Source organism: Nuphar pumila, chromosome 5 (genome assembly GCF_984573655.1).
Source record: "Nuphar pumila chromosome 5, dmNupPumi1.hap1.1, whole genome shotgun sequence".
NCBI classification, from domain to species: domain Eukaryota; kingdom Viridiplantae; phylum Streptophyta; class Magnoliopsida; order Nymphaeales; family Nymphaeaceae; genus Nuphar; species Nuphar pumila.
Window position 1 is genome coordinate 55,252,364 of NC_143253.1, and position 21,220 is coordinate 55,273,583.

At 38.5% G+C, this 21,220-nt stretch overlaps 1 protein-coding gene across 1 annotated transcript; it reads left to right on the forward strand.

Annotated features, from left to right (window-relative positions):
* Nucleotides 1–18,189: 18,189 nt before the first annotated feature.
* Nucleotides 18,190–18,624, forward strand: LOC149837634 (nodulin-related protein 1-like). The gene has a single exon (XM_090008080.1). The coding sequence runs from the start codon at nt 18,190–18,192 to the stop codon at nt 18,622–18,624; it is 435 nt and encodes a 144-aa protein (XP_089864206.1).
* Nucleotides 18,625–21,220: the final 2,596 nt, after the last annotated feature.

Sequence of the window (21,220 nt, forward strand, 5' to 3'; positions counted from 1 at the left end):
TGCTATCGAGTTTGTGATCCTCCTGAATAAGAAGTGGGAGAGGTTCAAGGATGGGTCGCATGAGAGAGGCGGCAATAGAGTTAACACTACTAGCAGATCGAGGAATAACCCACCTGCGGGCAACAAAGTGTAGGGGGGTAAGAGGCAGTGGACCCATCAGCCAACAAGGTTGACCCTAGTAGAGACAACAACAGCGAAAGGCTCCATTCGTATGTCGGAAATGCAACAAGAGCCATCCTCAGGGCTCTTGTCCTCTATTCAAGGGGGGCTACTATCAGTGCCAGCAGCTCGGGTACATTGCTACCTACTGTTCGAACAAGCCGACAACTCATGGAGGACAACAACAGTAGCCATAGCAGTAGCAGCAGAGGCCTCAGTAGCAATAGGGACAACAGAAGACCAATGGAAGAGTTTATGCCGCCATAGTGCCACACAGGGCAATCAAGCTGATATGATCGAAGGTATTTTCTTAATTGTTGATCATTATGCTCTTGTGATGTTTGATTCGGGTGTTTTCTACAGCTTTATATCTTCGTCGTTTGCGAGCTTGCTTGATCTGGTTCCACCTAGCCTAGAGAAGGCTCTTTATGTGATGTCACTAATGGATGCATCGTCCTCTTACGAGAAATATTTCCTATAGTCTGTGTGGTTATTGAGGGGCATGAGTTGTATGCTAACTTGGTCATACTAGATATAACTTTTTATGACGTTATTCTAGGTATGGACTGGTTGTCTAGACATAATGCTACCCTCCAGTGTCAGAGAAAGAAAGTTATGTTGGAGCTCCTCGATTTGTTTGCCTTGGTATTCCAGGTGACTAGGCCGATGAGTGAGGTGAAGGTTGTTTCAACTTTGAAGATCTCCAAGTACCACAAGCAGGGATATATAGTGTTGTTGGTCAGTGTATCCACGAAGGACAGTCAAGCGACACCCTTGAAACAATTAAATGTGATTCATGAGTTTTTGGATGTCTTTTCTGAAGACTTACCGGGTTTGCCACCTCATAGGGAGATCGAGTTAATGCCTGCCACAACACCAGTTTTCTGAGCACCACATCATATGGCACCTACAGAGCTTGTGGAACTGAAAAAGCAGCTGAAGGAGCTTCTTGACAAGGGTTTCATCAGACCGAGTGTATCCCCTTACGGTGCACCGGTCCTCTTTATCAAGAAGAACGATGGGTCCATGCAGCTTTGCATTGATTATCACATGCTAAACTAGGTGACGGTGAAGAACAAGTACTCCTTGCATATGATCGATGATCTGTTCGATCAGCTGAAGAAGGCAAAGGTGTTCTCGAAAATAGATCTTCACTCCGCGTACCATTAGTTGCATATCAGGGCAGAGGATATTCTAAATACCGCGTTAAGGTCTAGGTACAATTACTATGAGTTCCTGGTGATGTCTTTTGGACTCACCAATGCCCCTGCAGTATTCATGGACCTCATGAATCAGGTCTTCAGTTTATGGTTGAATTCTTTTGTCATCATTTTCATTGATGACATTCTTATCTACTCTAAGAGCATATAGGAGCACCAAGAGTATCTACGGATTGTATTGCAGACACTAAAGGAACATCAATTTTATGCTAAGTTCTCAAAGTGTGAGTTTTGGCTCGATAGAGTGATGTTTATCGACCAGATGATCTCCAAGAAAGACATTGAGGTTGATCTAGCCAAGGTGGAGCCAGTATTGTCTTAGGAGCAGTCAAAGACAATGTCAGAGATTAAAAGCTTCTTGGGATTGGTGGGTTACTACCATCAATTTATCTAGAACTTCTTACGTATAGCTGCTCCGATGACTCGGCTACTACAGAATGGGGTGAAGTTTGATTGGTCACCTCGGTGCGAGGAGAGCTTTCAGGAGCTGAAGCAGAGGTTGACCACGACCCTAGTTTTGATGTTGCCTTCTGGGACGGGTGGTTTCGTAGCGTACAACAATGCTTCACGGACCAGACTAGGTTGTGTTCTTATGCAACACAGAAAGGTCATTGTATACGCTTCTTGACAGCTGAAGGTGTACGAAAAGAATTACCCCATGCATGACTTGGAGTTAGCAACAATGGTCTTCGCACTGAAGATCTAATGCCACTACCTATATGGGGAGCACTACGAGGTCCTTTCTGATCACAAGAGCCTCAAGTACATATTCACTCATCGTTATTTGAATTTGAGGCAGCGTAGATGGTTGGAGTTCTTGAAGGACTACGACTTCTCCATCGCCTACTACTCTGGTAAGGCGAATGTGGTAACAGACACACTAAATAGAAAGGCCCCAGTCACGACAACCAACTTGATCAGATGCAGTTGGGATCTGATCAAGGAGTTTGCCAAATGGCAGCCATTTGTAGATGATTTCGGACGTATCATTTATGCTAAGATGCATGCATATCCTGAGATCATAGACCACATCGAGAAGCTCCAGTCAGTTGATCCAGCTTTTAAGAAGTTATGTGTGAGTGCCCAAAAGTCGGTTGAAGAGTTTCATTATGAAGAAGATGAGACCATCATGTTGGAAGATAGATGGTGGGTCCCCAAGGTACTGCGAGAGGAACTGATGAGCGAGACCCACAAGTCTAGATATTTCATTCGCCCTGGTTCCACCAAGATGTTCAAAGATCTTCAAAGGACTTATTGGTGGAATGGGTTGAAGCGAGACATCACAGAGTTTGTGTTTTGGTGTCTCACCTGTCAACAGGTAAAGATTAAGCACCAGAGGCCTGGTGGACTTCTTCAGACACTTGATATCCCAGAGTGAAAGTGGGATGATATTTCAATAGACTTTATCGTAGGGTTTTTAAGGACCTATCGTCAACACGACGCCATCTGGGTGATAGTAGACAGGTTGATGATGAGTGTCCATTTTCTGTTGGTTAAAATTAGTCAGAGCTTAGCATATTTGTACATGGATGAGATAGTCAGACTTCACAAGGTGCCACATTCAATTGTGTCAGATTGAGATCCTCGTTTCATGTCTCGATTCTGGCGCCAGTTGCAAAAGGCCCTTGATACCATGATAAAGTTTAGCAAGACTTTTCATCTACAGACTGATGGGCAGACAGAGCACACAATATAAACATTGGTGGACATGCTTAGAGCGTGCATTTTAGATTGGGCAGGAGACTAGGACAGGCATGTGAAGCTTGCAGAATTTTTGTACAACAACAATTATCATGCCAGCATCGGTATGGCCATGTACGAAGTTCTGTATGGTAGACCATGCAGATCCCCGATGTGCTAGGAAGAGGTTAGAGTGAGAGCAGTGGAGTCTCCAGAGGTCATCCAACACTACTCAGACCAGCTGCAGTTGATTCGATAGAGGTTGGTTGCAGTGCAGAGTAGGCATAAGAGCTATGCCGATCAGCGACATAGTGAGTTTAACTTTGATATGGGCGATTACGTGTTCGTACGGATCTTGCCTATAAAGAGTGTCTTCCAGTTAAGAAAGAAGGAGAAGATGAGTCCTCGGTATGTTGGACCCTTCGAGATCCTTGAGCGTGTTGGGGAGACTGTGTATCGCGTGTCACTTCCTCCTCCATTTTCGCAGATTCACAATGCCTTCCACGTCTCAATGTTGAGAAAGTATGTACTTAACCCTTCACATGTGCTCCACTATGAGACGATCGAAGTGCATTTTGACTTGATGACAGAGGAAAGGGGTGGAGATTGTGGATCGCCAGGAGAGGACACTACGCAGTAGGACAATCCCGTTCGTGAAGGTGCGCTAGCAACATCACGAACTGGACTAGTGAACCTAGGAGCTTGAGGTGGATATGTGACAACACTACCCACACTTATTTGGTACGTTCTAATTTCGTGGACGAAATTTTTTTAAGGGGGTAGGGATGTAATATTGTGTATTTTATACTTAATCAAATTAGAGATTTTAGAAAAAAATTGTCTAAGTGTTGAAGGAAAATTAAGAAACCTCTGAGATTAGGAATATGTTATTTGAGTCTGGGTTTGGCCCATGTCTCATCGACAAAGTCTAAATGAGCTAAGAGAAAGGTAATAAAAAGTTTTATTTTTAATTTTTAAATTCAAGCAAAATTTGGGTAAAATTTTGGCAAATTTTAGAGGCAAAATTTGAACTATATATCGTTAGATGCGGCTCAAAATTCTAAGTTCAACGGTATTTTACTTTTCTAAATTTGAGCTACAGTTGACCCAAAAATTATAATTTTTCAAAAAAGGCCCACCTCGATGGGCTAGGTCTAGATTTGGATCGAACTGGATCCAATCCATATGATCCAAATTAATATGGGTCTGGACTCAGTCTAAGACCCATGTTAATTAGAAATTGATCGCTTAGGATCCAAATTGATTTTGGATGTAGATTTGGATCTTGGATCCTAATCCAGATTTAAAATCTAGATCCAACTAAAATACAAGTTTAAATTTAAAATAAAGGGTTACATTAAAGATATTTAAAGTTAAAAAGATTCTCAAAGAGATAAAGTACCCTTTAAAAGATTTTGGATATTTATTTATTAATAAATAATAAAGTATTAATTAAATTTCTATTAAATAACAATTAATCCTGAATTTCAGAAGTAGCTAACTAATTAGGTTCCCTAGTAGAGTCCATAATAGTTATGAGAAAAGCATAAGGTAAGGAAACAATATAGGATGAATAAAATTTTATGAAATTAGGAAAGAAAGGTAAAAAAAAGTCAAAGTTGAAATTTTAATGTGTTTAGAAAAGGGGAGTTAAAGATAGACTACCATAAGGGGAGGTCTATCTCCAGACCCAATTAAAAGGAGCTGGAAAAAAAAGGGAAGGAGGGGGGTGTCACCCCCTATTCTCTCTATTTAAACCACAAAAAAAAAACAAGAAAGAAAGAAAGAGAAAGAAAGAGAAAGAGAGAGAGAGAGAGAAGAAGGAGAAGAAAAAGGAGGAGGCTCTGTCTTCTCCGGGCATCCATTTATTTTTTCGATCTTTCAAAGCTTTTTTCGGTCTTTTCGAACTTCAAAAATAAGGTACCAGTTTTCTCTTTTGATTCTGATGAGAAAAAGAGCCTAAGTCAGATCTAGGCAATACTTTTGAAGGAAACCATAAATTTTATTTTGGTTTCACATATTTCGATCCATGGAAATCGATATGTGCGTGGTTGGGATATATATTTCTGATCACTATGCATATATATATATTATGTATTTATATATTTGGACAGATCTGTCCCATAAGATGAATGGACAAATCTGGACATGTCTGACCATCACAATGATGGGCAGATTTGACTCATTACACATGTCTGATCTGGACCGATTTGTCCACTGCATTGGTGGACAGACCTGGACAGATTTAAAGAGGGATTTTTGATACCTAACAATGAACAAAAGTATTGAAAAGAAAAAAAAATTGTTTGATAATATTTGGCGGGCTTAGAACCCACATGCATCGGGTGGCTGTGCCCAGCCAAGACAATCTACTGAGCAGGGCTGCCTGTTGCCCAACCCCAACCGACTAGTTCAGCTGGGCCAGATCATAGTCAGAAAAGAGAAAAAATATTTTTTGGCCTGAATACCAGTAAAAAAAAATAGAGGTGTGCTATTAGAGACAAGACATCTACTGTTCGGTCCCAACTGACACAGTCGGCTGGGACTAGGTCTCTGTCAACAAAAAAAAAAAGAGTTTTTTGTTTCATAAACTCATTTAAGACAAAAAAAGTAGTTATGTCAGGCCCAGCCGATCCACAGTCGGCTGGGCAGCCAACCTAGTTTGGGCCCCAGCCAACTGGTTCGGTTGGGTGGATTTAAAAAAAAAAAAGATTTTTGTTCCAATTTTTTGGAGACAGTTGAGCATGCATACATTTTAGAGTTTAATTCATATTAAACTATGCATGATTTCATAGAAAAACGCATTAAAATCCCGAGTTGTTAGTTTCAAGAAAATGTGCAAAAAGAATAAACATTGGAAAATGCTTGAAAAATCAATTTATTTTGCAATTTAGTTCAAAGTTTATCAATTGTAAATAATTTAGAAGGTTAAGTTTGAGAAATAATGAAAAAAATGTGTTTAGAATAGGTTTAGTTTTTAGTTTTACTAAAAAGAGAGAAAAATTGAGGCTTTTAGCAAATAAGCTTTGTTTAGTAGAGTAGTGTTTAGAATTTTCCAGAATTTTTTGGAGTTGTGGTAATTTTACCACAACAAACTCTAAACTACTTTAAAAACCCACATAGAAGAGGGGAAAAGGGGTCTCCTCCTCTACGCATGACCTCCCTCTCTTCCATCCGAAATTCCCTCTTTCTCTCTTCTTCTTCTTCCCTCTTTCTCTCTTCTTCTCCTTTCTTCTTTTCCGGTAAAGCTTTGCAATCCGGTGACAACGTGAAGGTTGGAGGCCATCTTTTTTAAACTAAGACTGTGAGTATCTTCTTCTTCTTCTCTCTCTCTTCTCCCCTTCTTCTCTTCCCCTTCTTCTTCTCTTTGTTCTGGTTTTTCCATTTCAATTTTTGTAGAGTAGTTAGATTAGATCATTAAATTCAAAATCAAAAAGAAAAAATCACATTAGATCTTTTCCCCTGCAATCTGCATATCAAATCATAGCAATTTCTTCTTTTTTTTCTATTTTCATCTTGCATCGTGCATACTATTTTTTTTTTACTTCATCTTGCATCGTGCATCCATTTACTTCATCGCATTGTGCATAGTAAGCATCAGCATAGGTTTAGCATTGTCTTCAATCTGCAACATCCACATCATTTGTCGTTCTTCAACATATACTCTGTTTTCTTTGATTTACCGTAAGAATCTGCACTGAATTCACCATTGAATTCATCGGATGTTGATCTGAATTCAGATCATGCTAAGAGCTGTAGTTTTTAGCTCAGATCTGCGCTGGATATCAGTCCAAGCTGATCTGTAGTGAAGAGCATATCAAATTAATGGAATACAGTGAAGGATAACTCTGTTTACGGTAAACCTATTCAAGATATTGACGTCACAATGAATTCACGGTGACAATGTACAATTTGGGTTTAAATCAAGTTGATCTGTGTCTTTGCAATGATTTCACAACATCAAAATCAAATCGAAGTTAGTAATTGTGCATCGACAGTTTTGGTAAAGCAGATTCGTATTTGCATTGCATCATATCATTTGAAGTTTCGTTCATCTGCATCACGATCTGCTCACTGTTTCATCTTTTTCATGTTTTCCGTTTTCATCCTTTATTTTACATAATTTTTTAGTTGATTGTGTTACAGCAGCATCGTATCTTGTTTGCATAGCATATGCATTGAGTGTGTTCTGTAGCATATCATATTGCATTGCATTGATTCCACCGTGAATCAAATCAGATTCACGGTGAAATCTGTCGTGAAGTCTTGTTTCCACAGGAAAGTTGCTGGAACTCTATGCTTTAACGTCTATTGAGCACATCTCTGCTAAATTCACTGTGAATCGGGTTTGATTCACAGTGAATTTAATTGAGGAATCACGTTGGAAGTACTATGAACATCTGATCTTAATTCTGCCAAGAATTTGCAGATTCAGTGCGGCAGATTGGTTCAGTAGGACGTTTGTGTAAGTGCCGGATTGTTTTCAATCTGCAGGAGGTGTTACACATTTTCTGCTACAGTTCAGACTGACATCTGTTGATATGATTGGCAGACCTCAGTTCGGCAATCTTTAGTTGTGTTTCCTCCCAGCCTGAAGTGATCTCTTCGCTGGTGGATTCTGAGCATTGTGTTTCCTCCGGACATTGTTGTTGTACTCCAACATACTTAGCATTTCAATTATATAAGATTTATTTCTAATATCACAGCAACTCATGTGCATCACATATCATATTTAGCTTAATGGCATTGCATCCATTACAGTAGTTAGGATTCTTCTCATTGTATGCATTTGTACATTGGCTTTACATATTTCTTTGAATTCATTTTCTTGTACTCAATTGTTTTTAGGAATTTACAATTTCATTCTCGCATCTATAGTTAGTACTAGTTAGATTTCTACATTTACGTTGTTTTTGCATAAGTGTGGTTTTTTTCTTTTGTGTTGCTCGTGTGCTTGTGGATTGTGCAGGAAAGCGTGGAGCAAGCAAGTGATATCTTGTGCACGCATTCGATGCGATACACGGAGGCACAAGCATAGAAGACTATTTTATATTTTTTTAGATTGGGATTTGAATTTTAATTAAATTTTGGGGTTTGTAATAAAACCATTTTAAACCCTCTGTGTAGGGTATTCATTTGTTGTGATAAGTAGTTCCTTTTAGTATATTTTTTTGTAATTTTGGCAATAAAGAGTAGTTAATTGCTTATTTGAATACAAAATATTCCCCGTTCCCTGAGTTCGACCCGGTCTCTACCACTTGTGAGAACCGGTTTTATATTTGGTGTCTGGTTTTCATGTACTTTTACATAAAAATCTTTTCAAAAATCAATTTCACAAAAAATAAGACATCAAATTTTGACACCATTGTCAGGGATCAGCGAAATACAAGTATTTACTTTATTGCCTATTATGTGTTTACGTATTTTAGGTTGTTTAGTTTATATTTCAATTTATTACTTAGGATTGTTTAGTTTGTTTTTCGCATTTAGGATTAGAACCACGTGTGTGCATACCGTAGAGAACAATTTAGTTTTTCTGCACAGCCCACCCATTAGGATACCCTTAGAGGTGACTATGTACAAATTGGTACCGTGCACATAGATTTTATTTTTCTGCATAATCCCTACTGTGTGCAACTGCGTGGTGCTTGTTTATTTCCAGTTTTCAGCTTTTGCCTTTTGTTTTACTCGCTTTGTGGTTTGCGTGGTTTGACCGCTTAGTCCGTTAGTTAGGTAGAAAACCCAAATTTAGAACTTTTGTCGCATCGGTCTACTCCATTGGTACATGCAAGGGCAACGATTGCTTGACCTTGAGCTAGTTGAGTCTTTTGAGGATCCTGAGTCTCTCGTTAGGAGAGCATCTCGTCCCATCACCATGGTCGATGATCATCCTTTGATTCATCCTCTTAGGGAGTATTTCATGCCAAATCAGTATACTTCTGCCTCCTACATCACGAGATCTGATGTAGGAGCGAGTCATTTTGAGATTAAGGTCAGTGTTATTCAAATGTTACCATCGTTCTATGGCCTTAGCAACGAAGACCCCTACCATCATCTCGATGAGTTTATTAAGATCTGCTTCATAGTACAGATCAATGATTTTGGGGATGATGCGTTAAGGTTGACATTATTTCTATTCTCCCTCAAAGATAAAGCCAAACACTGGCTAAAGGCTCTTGAGACAGTTTAGATCACCACTTGAGAAGGAATGTAGCACGAATTCCTTAAAAAGTACTTCCCAATTGGTAAGATGAATCAGTTTCGTAAAGCCATAACCAGTTTTTCTCAGATTGAGGGAGAACAATTTCATGAAACTTGAGAGAGGATGAAAGATCTTCTTCGTAAGTGTCCCCACCACCAGGTGCCCCATTGGCAACTGGTGCAGTATTTTTATGATGACCTGACCAAGAAGGACAGGCAAATGATTGATTCGTCATGTGGGGACACTTTCATGCTCAAGAGTGAGGATGAGGCTTGGTCTTTATTTGAGACCTTGAGTGAGAACGCGATGCATCATGCCTTGTCTTCATGGCTCGATAGGACCACATCTGTGCCTAGTGGTCCTAGGAAAGTTGGGATTTCCGAAGTTGGGTTCGAGCCAGATTTGCAAACCAAGGTCGACCTATTGATTAGGAAATTAGATCAATTCCCAACCAATTCTTCATGAAGTCCAGTAGGAAGAGTATGGGAGCTATGCGCTAGCTCTGCATATTGTGTTTTTGAGTGTCTCGCAGCACTGCTTTATCTTGAATTCATTCAAGAGCAGGTTAATGCTTCCCAAGGTTTCGCTAGACCCATGCATGATCATTTTGCACCCACACATAACTAGGGATGGCAAAACCACCCCAATTTTGACCCACCCCATCAACCCTCCTAGAAACAGCATAGACAAAGTAACTTTTCACAAAGTTACTCGCGTCCCATAGTTCCACAGGTCCACCCCCAATATAGTTTGTCTTCTCCTCAGGAGCCTATATCGAGTACATCATTTCAGGAGAAGATGTTAGCGGCCTTTTCAGACATTAAGGCCACTCTTTGTTCCCATACGTAGTCAATAGCCAAGCTAGAGACTCAAATGGGACAGTTGGTTGTAGCCTTGAGCAGGCAAAGTGAGGGACGCCTATCTAGTCAGCCTGTTGTCGTCCCAAAGGAAGAGGATTCCATATCATTTGACCAGCATCCCCACAGATTCACACCCTGCGCAGGTCAAATTCGTTACATCACTTAGGAATGGGAAGACATGTTATCTTATTCAGGAATCGATTCATGAACCCAATGTCATACCCACTGAACAATTGATCTCCTCCATTAGGCCTCAAGAGAAGGGGCAAGGCCCACAACTTATACAGTCATCATTTAGTCACTGAGTCCCATTCTCCCAGGCATTAGGACCATTGATTGCTTATAGCAAGCAAGAAATGTGAATGCAAAAGATGCTTGACCTAGTCAAGCAAGATCATATTCATCCTTTGTTTGAGTCTACATTCAGTGATAGTCGATCAGTCCTTGACTCTCCTTTTGAGAGTAGTCGCCCAGAGAAGACTAATCTCTGTCATTCCTGTAGCGAGAGTCACGATATTACTTTTAGGGGTCGAGTGGGCGGGAACACAGTGCGCAGTGTCACAGATGATACTCTTTTTCTTAGAGAGCCCGATTGAGCATGATTTTATGTCCATTGATCTCATGGACGATAAAGGTTTTTTCAGGGACCCATTTGGCTGGGGACGTGAAACTTAGCGCTTTATGGGAGGCAAATTATATGTTGTATATTATTAGATTTTTCCTTAGGATTCGTAGACTATCTTAGGTTTTACCTTTTCTGTTTCATTTATGAGTTCTTATGTCATGTCATGTATACATTGCATTCATTACAGTCATAGAACGTGCATTTAAATTTCATATCAGGTTCATTCTATTATTTTCCCTCATTTATTGTGTCTCATGTGCATTCACTTAGTTTCGTATAAGCATGGAGGAGTGTCATTGGGACAGTGTCATTCAAGCATGGGGGAGAGTATAGTTTGCACACCCTGATATTTCTATTTACGCTCTTGCACATTTTTACACATCTTTCACGAAAAGTAGGTCTTTAAAGAAAGAGTTTGAACTTATATGAATGTTATTTCAAATCTAATATTTTTAGAGGATTTTGAAGCCCCACGATTTTTTTTTGACATGGATCTAGAAATTGTGGTTGTTTATGTGGATTTTGAAGAAATGATGATAGATGCATGTTAGAGTTTATTTTGAATCACAAATATGAATATGCACAATGTTATTTTTGAAAAACTAAGCAAATAAACAAAAGCAAAAATGAGCTCAAAAGTAACAAGAGCATGCATTAGGTTGTTTGGATAATTTCACAATCCCTAGCAGATAGAACTTAGACGCAAGTTGAAGCGTTTAAGTTTTATTTCGAAAAAGAAAGTAGAAATCTTTGTGATCCTTAGTAGCTGAGAACAGACACAAGCTGAAGTATTTGAGTCTCATGTCGAAAAGGTAAATGAAGGAAGTTACTTTTGTGTCCTAATCAATATCTTTGGCCTATATTGAGAAAGTATAAAAGATATTAACATTGCACAGCGCATAAAAGCAGACCATACGTAAGTCATAAAATAAAGAAGTGTGTAAAAAGAAAAAACGTGAAAAATTGAAAATCAAGAAAGAAAGGAAGAAGAGCTTAAAAAGAAAAAGTTCATTGCTTAGAAGTATAATTGAGAAAATTTATGCAGAAAACATATGAGTGAGGATAAGTAAATAAAAACATGTTTTATTTGATTTTTCAAAAATAAAACATAAATAATTATGATATTTAGAAAAGTGAAAGAAATCTTTTTATTCTGTGGTGGTATATACAAGACTCTAATTATGTTTTGATTATGTAATAACAGGAAATATTTGTGAAAACAAAGTCTTTAATTACCTACTACTTGTGAAGATGTGTAATATTATGTATACATGACAAAGATGTTTGTGAGTAGCATCGCTGCAAACCCTCACGAGACCTCACTCGTCCACTGAGGTAACCCAGGGGTTGAAAGGGCTTGTTGCATGTGCTAAATGCAACCATGATTCCTACGAAAGTGAGTTAGTGTGAATATTGTTGATTCTTACATTTTTCTAGTTTGCTCGAGGACTAGCAAAAGATAAGCATGGGGGTATTTGAACATGCAAACATTTTAGAGTTTAATTCATATTAAACTATGCATGATTTCATAGAAAAATGCATTAAAATCTCGAGTTTGTTGTTAGTTTCGAGAAAACGTGCAAAAAGAATAAACATTGGAAAATGCTTGAAAAATCAGTTTATTTTGCAATTTAGTTCAAAGTTTATCAATTGTAAATAATTTAGAAGGTTAAGTTTGAGAAATAATGAAAAGAATGTGTTTAGAATAGGTTTAGTTTTTAGTTTTACTAAAAGATAGAGAAATTGAGGCTTTTAGCAAATAAGCTTTGTTTAGTATAGTAGTGTTTAGAATTTTCCGAAATTTTTTAGAGTTGTGGTAATTTTACCACAACAAACTCCAAACTACTTTAAAAACCCATGTAGAAGAGGGGAAAAGAGGTCTCTTCCTCTACGTATGACCTCCCTCTCTTCCATCCGGAATTCCCTCTTTCTCTCTTCTTCTTCTTCTTCTTCTTTCCTCTTTCTTTCTTCTTCTCCTTTCTTCTCTTTTCTTCTTTTCCTGTGGAGCTTTGCAATTCGGCGGTGGCGTGAAGGTTGGAGGACATCTTTTCTCAACCAAGACTGTGAGTATCTTCTTCTTCTTCTCTCCCTCTTCTCCCCTTCTTCTCTTCCCCTTCTTCTTCTCTTTGTTCTGGTTTTTCCATTTCAATTTCCATAGAGTAGTTAGATTAGATCATTAAATTCAAAAGAAAAAAGAAAAAAATCATATTAGATCTTTTTTCCTGCAATCTGCATAACAAATCATAGCAATTTTTTTTTTCTGTTTTCATCTTGCATCATGCATACTATTTTTTTTTACTTCATCTTGCATCGTGCATCCATTTACTTTATCGCATTGTGCATAGTAAGCATCAACATAGGTTTAGTATTGTCTTCAATCTGCAACATCCACATCATCTGTCGTTCTTCATCAGCATATACTCTGTTTGCTTTGATTTACCGTAAGAATCTGCACTGAATTCACCATTGAATTCATCGGATGTTGATCTGAATTCAGATCACGCTAAGAGCTGTAGTTTTTAGCTCAGATCCGCGTTGGATATTAGTCCAAGTTGATCTGTAGTGAAGAGCATATCAAATTAATGGAATACAGTGAAGGATAACTCTGTTTATGGTAAACCTGTTCAAGATATTGGCGTCACAGTGAATTCACGGTGATGATGTGCAATTTGGTTTTAAATCAAGTTGATTTGTGTCTTTGCATTGATTTCACAGCATCAAAATCAATTCGGAGTTAGTAATTGTGCATCGGCAGTTTTGGTATAGATGATTCATATTTGCATTGCATCATATCATTTGAAGTTTCGTTCATCTGTATCACGATCTGCTCACTGTTTCATCTTTTTATTGTTTTTCGTTTTCATCCTTTATTTTACATAATTTTTTAGTTGATTGTGTTAAAGCGGCATCGTATCTTGTTTGCATAGCATATGCATTTAGTGTGTTCTGTAGCATATTGTATTGCATTGCATTGATTCCACCGTGAATCAATTCAGATTCAAGGTGAAATCTGTCGTGAAGTCCTATTTCAACAGGAAAGTTGCTGGAACTCTGTGCTTTAACATCTATTAAGCACATCTCTGCCAAATTCATTGTGAATCGGGTTTGATTCACAGTGAATTTAATTGAGGAATCACGTTGGAAGTACTGTGAACATCTGATCTTAATTCTGCCAAGAATTTGCCGATTCAGTGCCGCAGATTGGTTCAGCCAGACGTCTGTGGAAGTGCCAGATAGTTTTGAATCTGCAGGAGGTGTTACACATCCTCCGCCACAGTTCAGACCGGCACCTGTTGATCTGATTGGCAAACCTCAGTTCAACAATCTTTAGTTGCGTGTCCTCCGGGCCTGAAGTGATCTCTTCGGCGGTGAATTCTGAGCATTGTGTTTCCTCCGGACATTGTTGTTGTACTCCAACATACTTAGCATTTCAATTATAAAAGATTCATTTCTAATATCACAACTCATGTGCATCACATATCATATTTAGCTTAATGGCATTGCATCCATTACAGTAGTTAGGATTCTTCTCATTATATGCATTTGTACATTGGGTTTACATATTTCTTTGAATTTATTTTCTTGTACTCAATTGCTTTTAGGAATTTACAATTTCATTCTCACATCTATCGTTAGTACTAGTTACATTTCTATATTTACGTTGTTTTTGCATAAGTGTAGTTTTTTTCTTTTATGTTGCTCGTGTGCTTGTGGATTGTGCAGAAAAGCGTGGAGCAAGCAAGCAAGCGATATCTTGTGCACGCATTCGACATGCTACACGAAGGCACAAGCATAGAAGGCTATTTTACATTTTTTTAGATTAGGATTTGAATTTCAATTAAATTTTGGGGTTTGTAATAAAACCATTTTAAACCCTCTGCATAGGGTATTCATTTGTTGTAATAAGCAGTTCCTTTTAGTACATTTTTGTGTAATTTTAGCAATAAAGAGTAGTTAATTGCTTCTTTGAATACAAAGTATTCTCCGTTCCCTAAGTTTGACCCGGTCTCTACCACTTGTGAGAACCGGTTTTATATTTGGTGTCTGGTTTTCTCGTACTGTTCATCCCTAGATGACCTATTTGGCTGGGCGGAACAATGCTTTGTTCAGTCCCAGCCGACTGGTTCGGTTGGGGCTGAACCTTGGTTCAAAAAAGAAAAAAAAAGAACTCTAGACTGATTCATAAAGATCACGTTTGTACATGGTATGTATGTTGGTTTTTCATATACAAATTTTCAGACATCTTCTAGTTACTTGTTTAGATTTTTGATAGTTTGAAATACCCAGATTCATGCATGTTAAGTGTACAGATTAAGGCATGTGTTAAATTCAGATCTCTGTGTTACTATTGTCCAAAATTACATATGATATATATGCTCATGTTTAAATATTCAGATTGATACATATATGGTGAATGTTTAGTTACATACATGATCAACATTTATGTGCTTTGTCATGCTTGCTTACAATGTGATCAAAATGTATATTTTATGTAAGTTGTTAGGCATACATCTATGTAACAATGTGATAGAAAAGTTCTTGTATGCTGCCATGATTCAGCTGAACATGTATTCATTTTTGTTGTTGTCGCATAAGTTGTTTCCATGCTAATAAATATGTCATGATCGTGAATGTTTACGTATTGGGTGTGCAAGTTTGCATCTTTTGTGTAGCATTGGCTGCTGCCAAATACTGTTTGGCAGCATGTTTATACATAAGAAACATGTTTCCAATAGTATCTTAGTGTTGTCCTGTGTGCGGGCAGTATGGTTTGGACTCGATGGATGTGTGTATTGTACCCCAAGCTTGCCAAACTGCAAAAAAAAATAAACATGTAAATCCTGAAATTTGGGTTTTTGTTATACACTTGCATGATCACGTGAATGTTTGTATATCGAGCATGTGATAAATCATGAAGAGAAAGTTGTGTTTTTGCAATCATGTGATCATGTGCATATAAAATATGTTATTTTTGCACATGCTTGTTAGAGTATGTGAATGTGCATTTAAGAGCATGTTGAATGATTCCATAAGTATCATGATCATGATGGTTTTTGCATTATATGCACCGATGGTCAAAAGTAGATCATTGTAGGCCGTGTGGGCCTTGAGCAGGTTTTGTTCCATGTTTAGCTTTTTTTATGCATCGCAAAAATCAATCTAATGTTTATTGAATATTGAACTAATTGCATTCTTTCATGTTATAACGGGCTATGATTCTGTTATGAGTTTCGCATGTTGATTTGCGAAACGATTGTTGTTGTGTTTTGCATGTTGATTTGCAAAGTGAGGATTTGAAATAAAATATTTTTTAAATAAGAAAAAAATAGTGTAATTAATGATTTTATTGGATGCCCCTTCTTTGTGTAGGAATCTTGGACTGCGATTTTGGAGAACCGTGAGGATATTAAAACTCCGTGCGTGTTTATGCTCCTGAACCCAACTAGGTAGTTCACCTCTCAACCACGGTTTTAGGAAGATTCTGCCACTTTGCTTGAGAGTAGTGTGTAGACACAACTGTTGTTATTGGTATACCGAGAAAGTAGCATAAGTGGATGTTGATTTTTCTTGTGTCTCGACATTAGATGTTGATTTTTAATATTCTGATGGATGATGTTGATTCTTGATATTGGTCGAGGGATAAGTATGGGACCCAGTAATAAAATATAAATTGTGTGACTTACAACTGATAACCTAACTTGACCCCAGGAATTGTTGTATCTGTTTTTTAGTATCCACGGGTTTTTAATAAAAAGTGAAACTAAAATTGTGTGCATTTAATAGGGACATGTATATAAAAAATAACTCTGATAAAAGATAATAATTTACTCATGCATGTACATTGATATCATGTATATTCCTGTTATGCACTAGATCATGCATATGCTTTATTACTTGCATTATATTAATGATTACTTGATTCTTATTCCCTATTGCATGATTATTGTCTCCTATTGCATGAATGGTTATTTGAGTTATAAATTTGTTTTATTTGCATCTCTTTAAAATTTATTTGAATATAATTTATATTTTTTTTATTTGAATTATTTAAAGGACTTGTACGCAAAATCTATGATTTTGACACCCTACTTTTTTTGTTTTTTACCGCCTCTAAGACCCAATGATGGAACAACTGCTTTGGGGAGCTACGAAGGCTACACAACTGCTTGACAGTTTTTACTTTGGATAGAAAGACTCCACTTTTGAGCTTATTTTTATTCATTTACTTATTGTTCTTAGATATATGGGTTTAATGAATAAATTTGATTTTGTTTCATTGATGATAACGTAAGATCTCTTATGGTTGTAGATGTGATTATGATTGTTAGACCTCAGGTCTCTGAGACTGTTTCCGCTATTGTTTTAAAAAAAATAAAAAATAAAAATTTTACTTTTCAACAAGGATGAGTTGGGGTCATTACCGCCCCACGGTGGAAGCAAACAGGAGACACGAGCGTTATGCGTTTGTGTCCCATGGAATAACTCCTGGGAGGAAACCACTGAAGAGATTTTTTTTCTGTGAAAACCAAGTTGGACGGATTGGTGGTAGCTTGGGATCACTTAAAGTGATCCCTTATGTGCTCTGGCCAATCACATGATAGCATTTGAGTGGGGCCTATATTGTGTTGCCGTGGAGCCCATGAAATGCTATCATGGGATTGGCTGGGACGCATAAGCTGTCAATTAAGAGATCCTTAGATCCCTCTAGGTTGTTAAGTGTTGTTCATTTTGGAGTAGGGGTGTCGAGGGGGCGAGTAAGGATGTACTCAAACCCACCCAAATAACTACTTGTCAGAGTCCGGTTCGGAAAATGAAATTTGAAACTTAGTTCCTAATAATTTAAGGAGCTTATTTTAATACATATAAATGACTCAAGTCAAGTTGGGTCGGGTTAGCTATCCAACTAAATTTACAACCCAAACCCGACCTGCATATTAGTGTGGTTGGGGTTTGGATCAAGCCTTATAGTTCTCGTATAGGCTTATTTTATGCCCATACTGGGTATTTGGGTTCGGGTCGAGTTGGGTACCCGATACAAACCAGACCTCATTGACGAGCTAGCCCTACTCCATGCTTCGCATGGTGGGGCCTACAAAAACTGCACCGTGTTTGGTTGTTTCCTTGGAAACCCTTGGCTTTTTGCGGGTGAGACGCAAACGCACTTTCGATGAAGGCACATAAGGAAAAAGATTTTGCGCACACGGACACGGAGTTGCCAACCGAACCACACATCCAGACGACAAAAAGGTCCCACTCTGACGTGAAAAGGAGTCAAGACTTTTGCAGCCCAAGAAATATCCCACCATCATCATCTTTACCTACACAAGATTTTTAAAGGAGACATCCCACGGTGTACCATGTGCTTGCAGAAGAAACCCGTCTAGATCTGCAAAGCAAAGAAAAGGGAATGAGAGCAGCCACCGAAAACCGGCTAATTCGGCCATGAACGACGAGCATTCCGACCGGAAGCCTGACCACCAAGGCAACCACCCGGGGCCATCGCCGACGGACCTGCTCTCAAGCGCCAAGGTGATTGCTGAGGCCGCGAAGGCGGCGGCCGAGCGCGATATGGGCAAGGTTGACAAGGCGAAGGTGGCGGGCGCGGCCGAGGACGTGCTCATCGCAGCAAGGCACTACGCCAAGTTGGAGGACAGGAGCTTCGGCAAGTACGTCCAGAAGGCCGAGAACTACCTCCACGAGTACCACTCTTCCCGCACTGGTGCCGGTGGTGGCGTCGCCCATGCCCCCAGCGGTGGCGCCGCAGAGAATGTTGCTGCCTCTGGCGATGGCGCTCACCATCCGTCAGTAGGGCATCCGACGAGCACCCATCAGGAGGAAGGAGGGTCGGGGTTCGGGGACTACATGAAATTGGCTTAGGGTTATTGGAATTATAAGCAAGACTCATTGTTTTCTCCCCTCATTTACTTGTCTTGGGAACCTGTTTTTCATTAAGGCTATTTGCAGTTTTCTATACAAACTCTTTGGGTTCCTCTCCCATTTATTTCTTCTCCTTGAAAATGTAATAGTCTTTTTAGTTTCTCTATGGTAGGAATTTACTATGTAATTAAATTCTGGTTGGGCTTGAATGCTATATATATAGCAGTCATGTATCCTCATTCAGTCAAGTCATTTGGAATGTTTTGAATCCTTTTGTAGCCTTCTCTTTCTCTAGCACCTTTTTTGTGTGTGTTTTCACTCTAGAGAACAATCTTCTTCTCTAGTTTGTTATTTTGCTTCCAACATACTGGTATCAGAGCTAGGATGACTTCCAACAATAAGGTGCAACCACAAGTTCCTTGCTTTGCTAGAAAAAATTATAACAAGTGGAGTATTCAAATGAAGGCATTCTTTGGATCTCAAGATCTATGGGACATTGTTGAAAGTGGCTTCGATGTGATGGACAATGTAGAGGGCATCACTCAACGACAACAAACCGAGTTGAAAGAAAATCGAAAAAAAAAAATAAAGCATTGTTCTATATTTATCAAGCTGTTGATGAAGACATTTTCGAAAGGATATCTTCGGCGGAATCGGCAAAGGAAGCATGGGATACTCTCTATACAACATATAAAGGAGAAGACAAGGTAAAAATGGTGAGACTCCAAACTCTTAGAAGTGAATTTGATTCTTTAAAAATGAAAGAATCTGAAATGATTGAAGCATTTTTCAATCGAGTCTTCTCCATTGTTAATCAAATGCGAGTAAATGGTGAAAAACTTGAAGATCAAAGAGTTGTTGAAAAAATATTGAGAAGCTTAACTCGCAAGTTTGAGCATATTGTTGTTGCTATAGAAGAATCTAAAGACTTATCCACCTTGTCCATTGATAGTTTAATGGGATCACTTCAATCCCATGAACTTCGTATAAAGCAATTTGATTCTCCTCCAATCGAGCAAGCTTTTCAGACACAACTTGCTATTTGTGGTGGTGCTCGAGGACGAAGAGGAAGAGGAAGAGGAAGAGGATATGGAGGTGGTAGAAATCAAGAGACGAAAGAAGATGATTCTGATTCATCTTATTCTATGCGAGGAAGAGGTCGAGGTAGAGGTCGAGGACGTGGTCGCTCCCTCTCACAAGTTCAATGCTTTCATTGTCAAAAGTATGGTCACACCATAAAGTTCTGTAGAAAGAGATTGGCAGAAGAAAACCAAAAGGAGGTAACTTTCATGCATGAGAAAAATGAAATTCTTGATGATGATATCATCTTTCTTGCTTGTGATACCAAAGAAGAAACACATGATGAAGTATGGTATATTGATAGTGGTTGTAGTAACCACATGACTGGAAACAAAAAATTATTTGTGGACTTAAATGAAATAGTCCAAACTGAAGTTAGAACAGGTGATGATAATAGACTTGCGGTCAAGGGACGTGGTGATATTTTTGTTAAAACTAACCTTGGCAACAAGCATGTTACCGATGTTTTCTATGTTTCAGGCCTCAAACACAATCTCTTGAGTGTTGGGCAACTTATTCTAAAAGGATATGATCTTCATTTCAAAGGAGAAATGTGTGAAATCAAGGATAAGAAGAATACTCTCATAGCCGAGGTGAAAATGACTCAAAACAAAATGTTTTCATTTATATTTCAAAGTGCAGTTCTTCCTTGCTTCAATACTATTAGTAAAGATCCATCATGGTTATGGCATCTTCGATATGGGCATTTAAATTTCAGTTCTTTATCTCTCATGTGCAAAAAACATATGGTCAGAGGCATGCCTAACATTCATCAGCAAGACAAAATTTGTGAAGGTTGTGTTCTTGGGAAACATCACAGAGACTCTTTTCCTAGTGGAAAATCTTGGTGAGCATCAAAACCACTTAAGTTGGTTCATTCTGATCTATGCGGACCTATGCGCACCACATCTATTGGAGGTAATCGTTATTTTTTAACATTCATTGATGACTTCAGTCGGAAGACATGGGTTTATTTTCTCAAAGAAAAATCTGAGGTGTTCAAATATTTTAAGCAATTTATGACATTTGTTGAAAAGCAAAGTGATCTCTCTATTAAAGCCTTGCGTACTGATCGTGGGGCTGAATATATGTCAAATGAGTTCGAGGAATTCTTGAAAGAGAAGGGCATCCGTCATCAGTTGACTACTCGGTACACACCTCAACAAAACGGCGTTGCAGAAAGGAAGAATCGCACGATCATGGAGATGGCAAGAAGTATGTTGAAATCTAAAGGTATGCCTAACATATTCTGGGCTGAATCAGTGGCATGTGCTATCTATCTTCTTAATCGTGCCCCCACTAAAAGTGTTCAAGACCTAACTCCTCAAGAAGCTTGGAGTGGGCAAAAACCATGTGTTGCTCATTTGAAAGTATTTGGCAGCATATGTTATTCTCATATTTCCGATGAACGAAGGAGCAAACTTGAAGATAAATCTGAAAAATGTATCCTTGTTGGGTATAGTGAATGCTCAAAGGCTTATAAGCTTTACAATCCAATCACCAAGAAAATTATCAT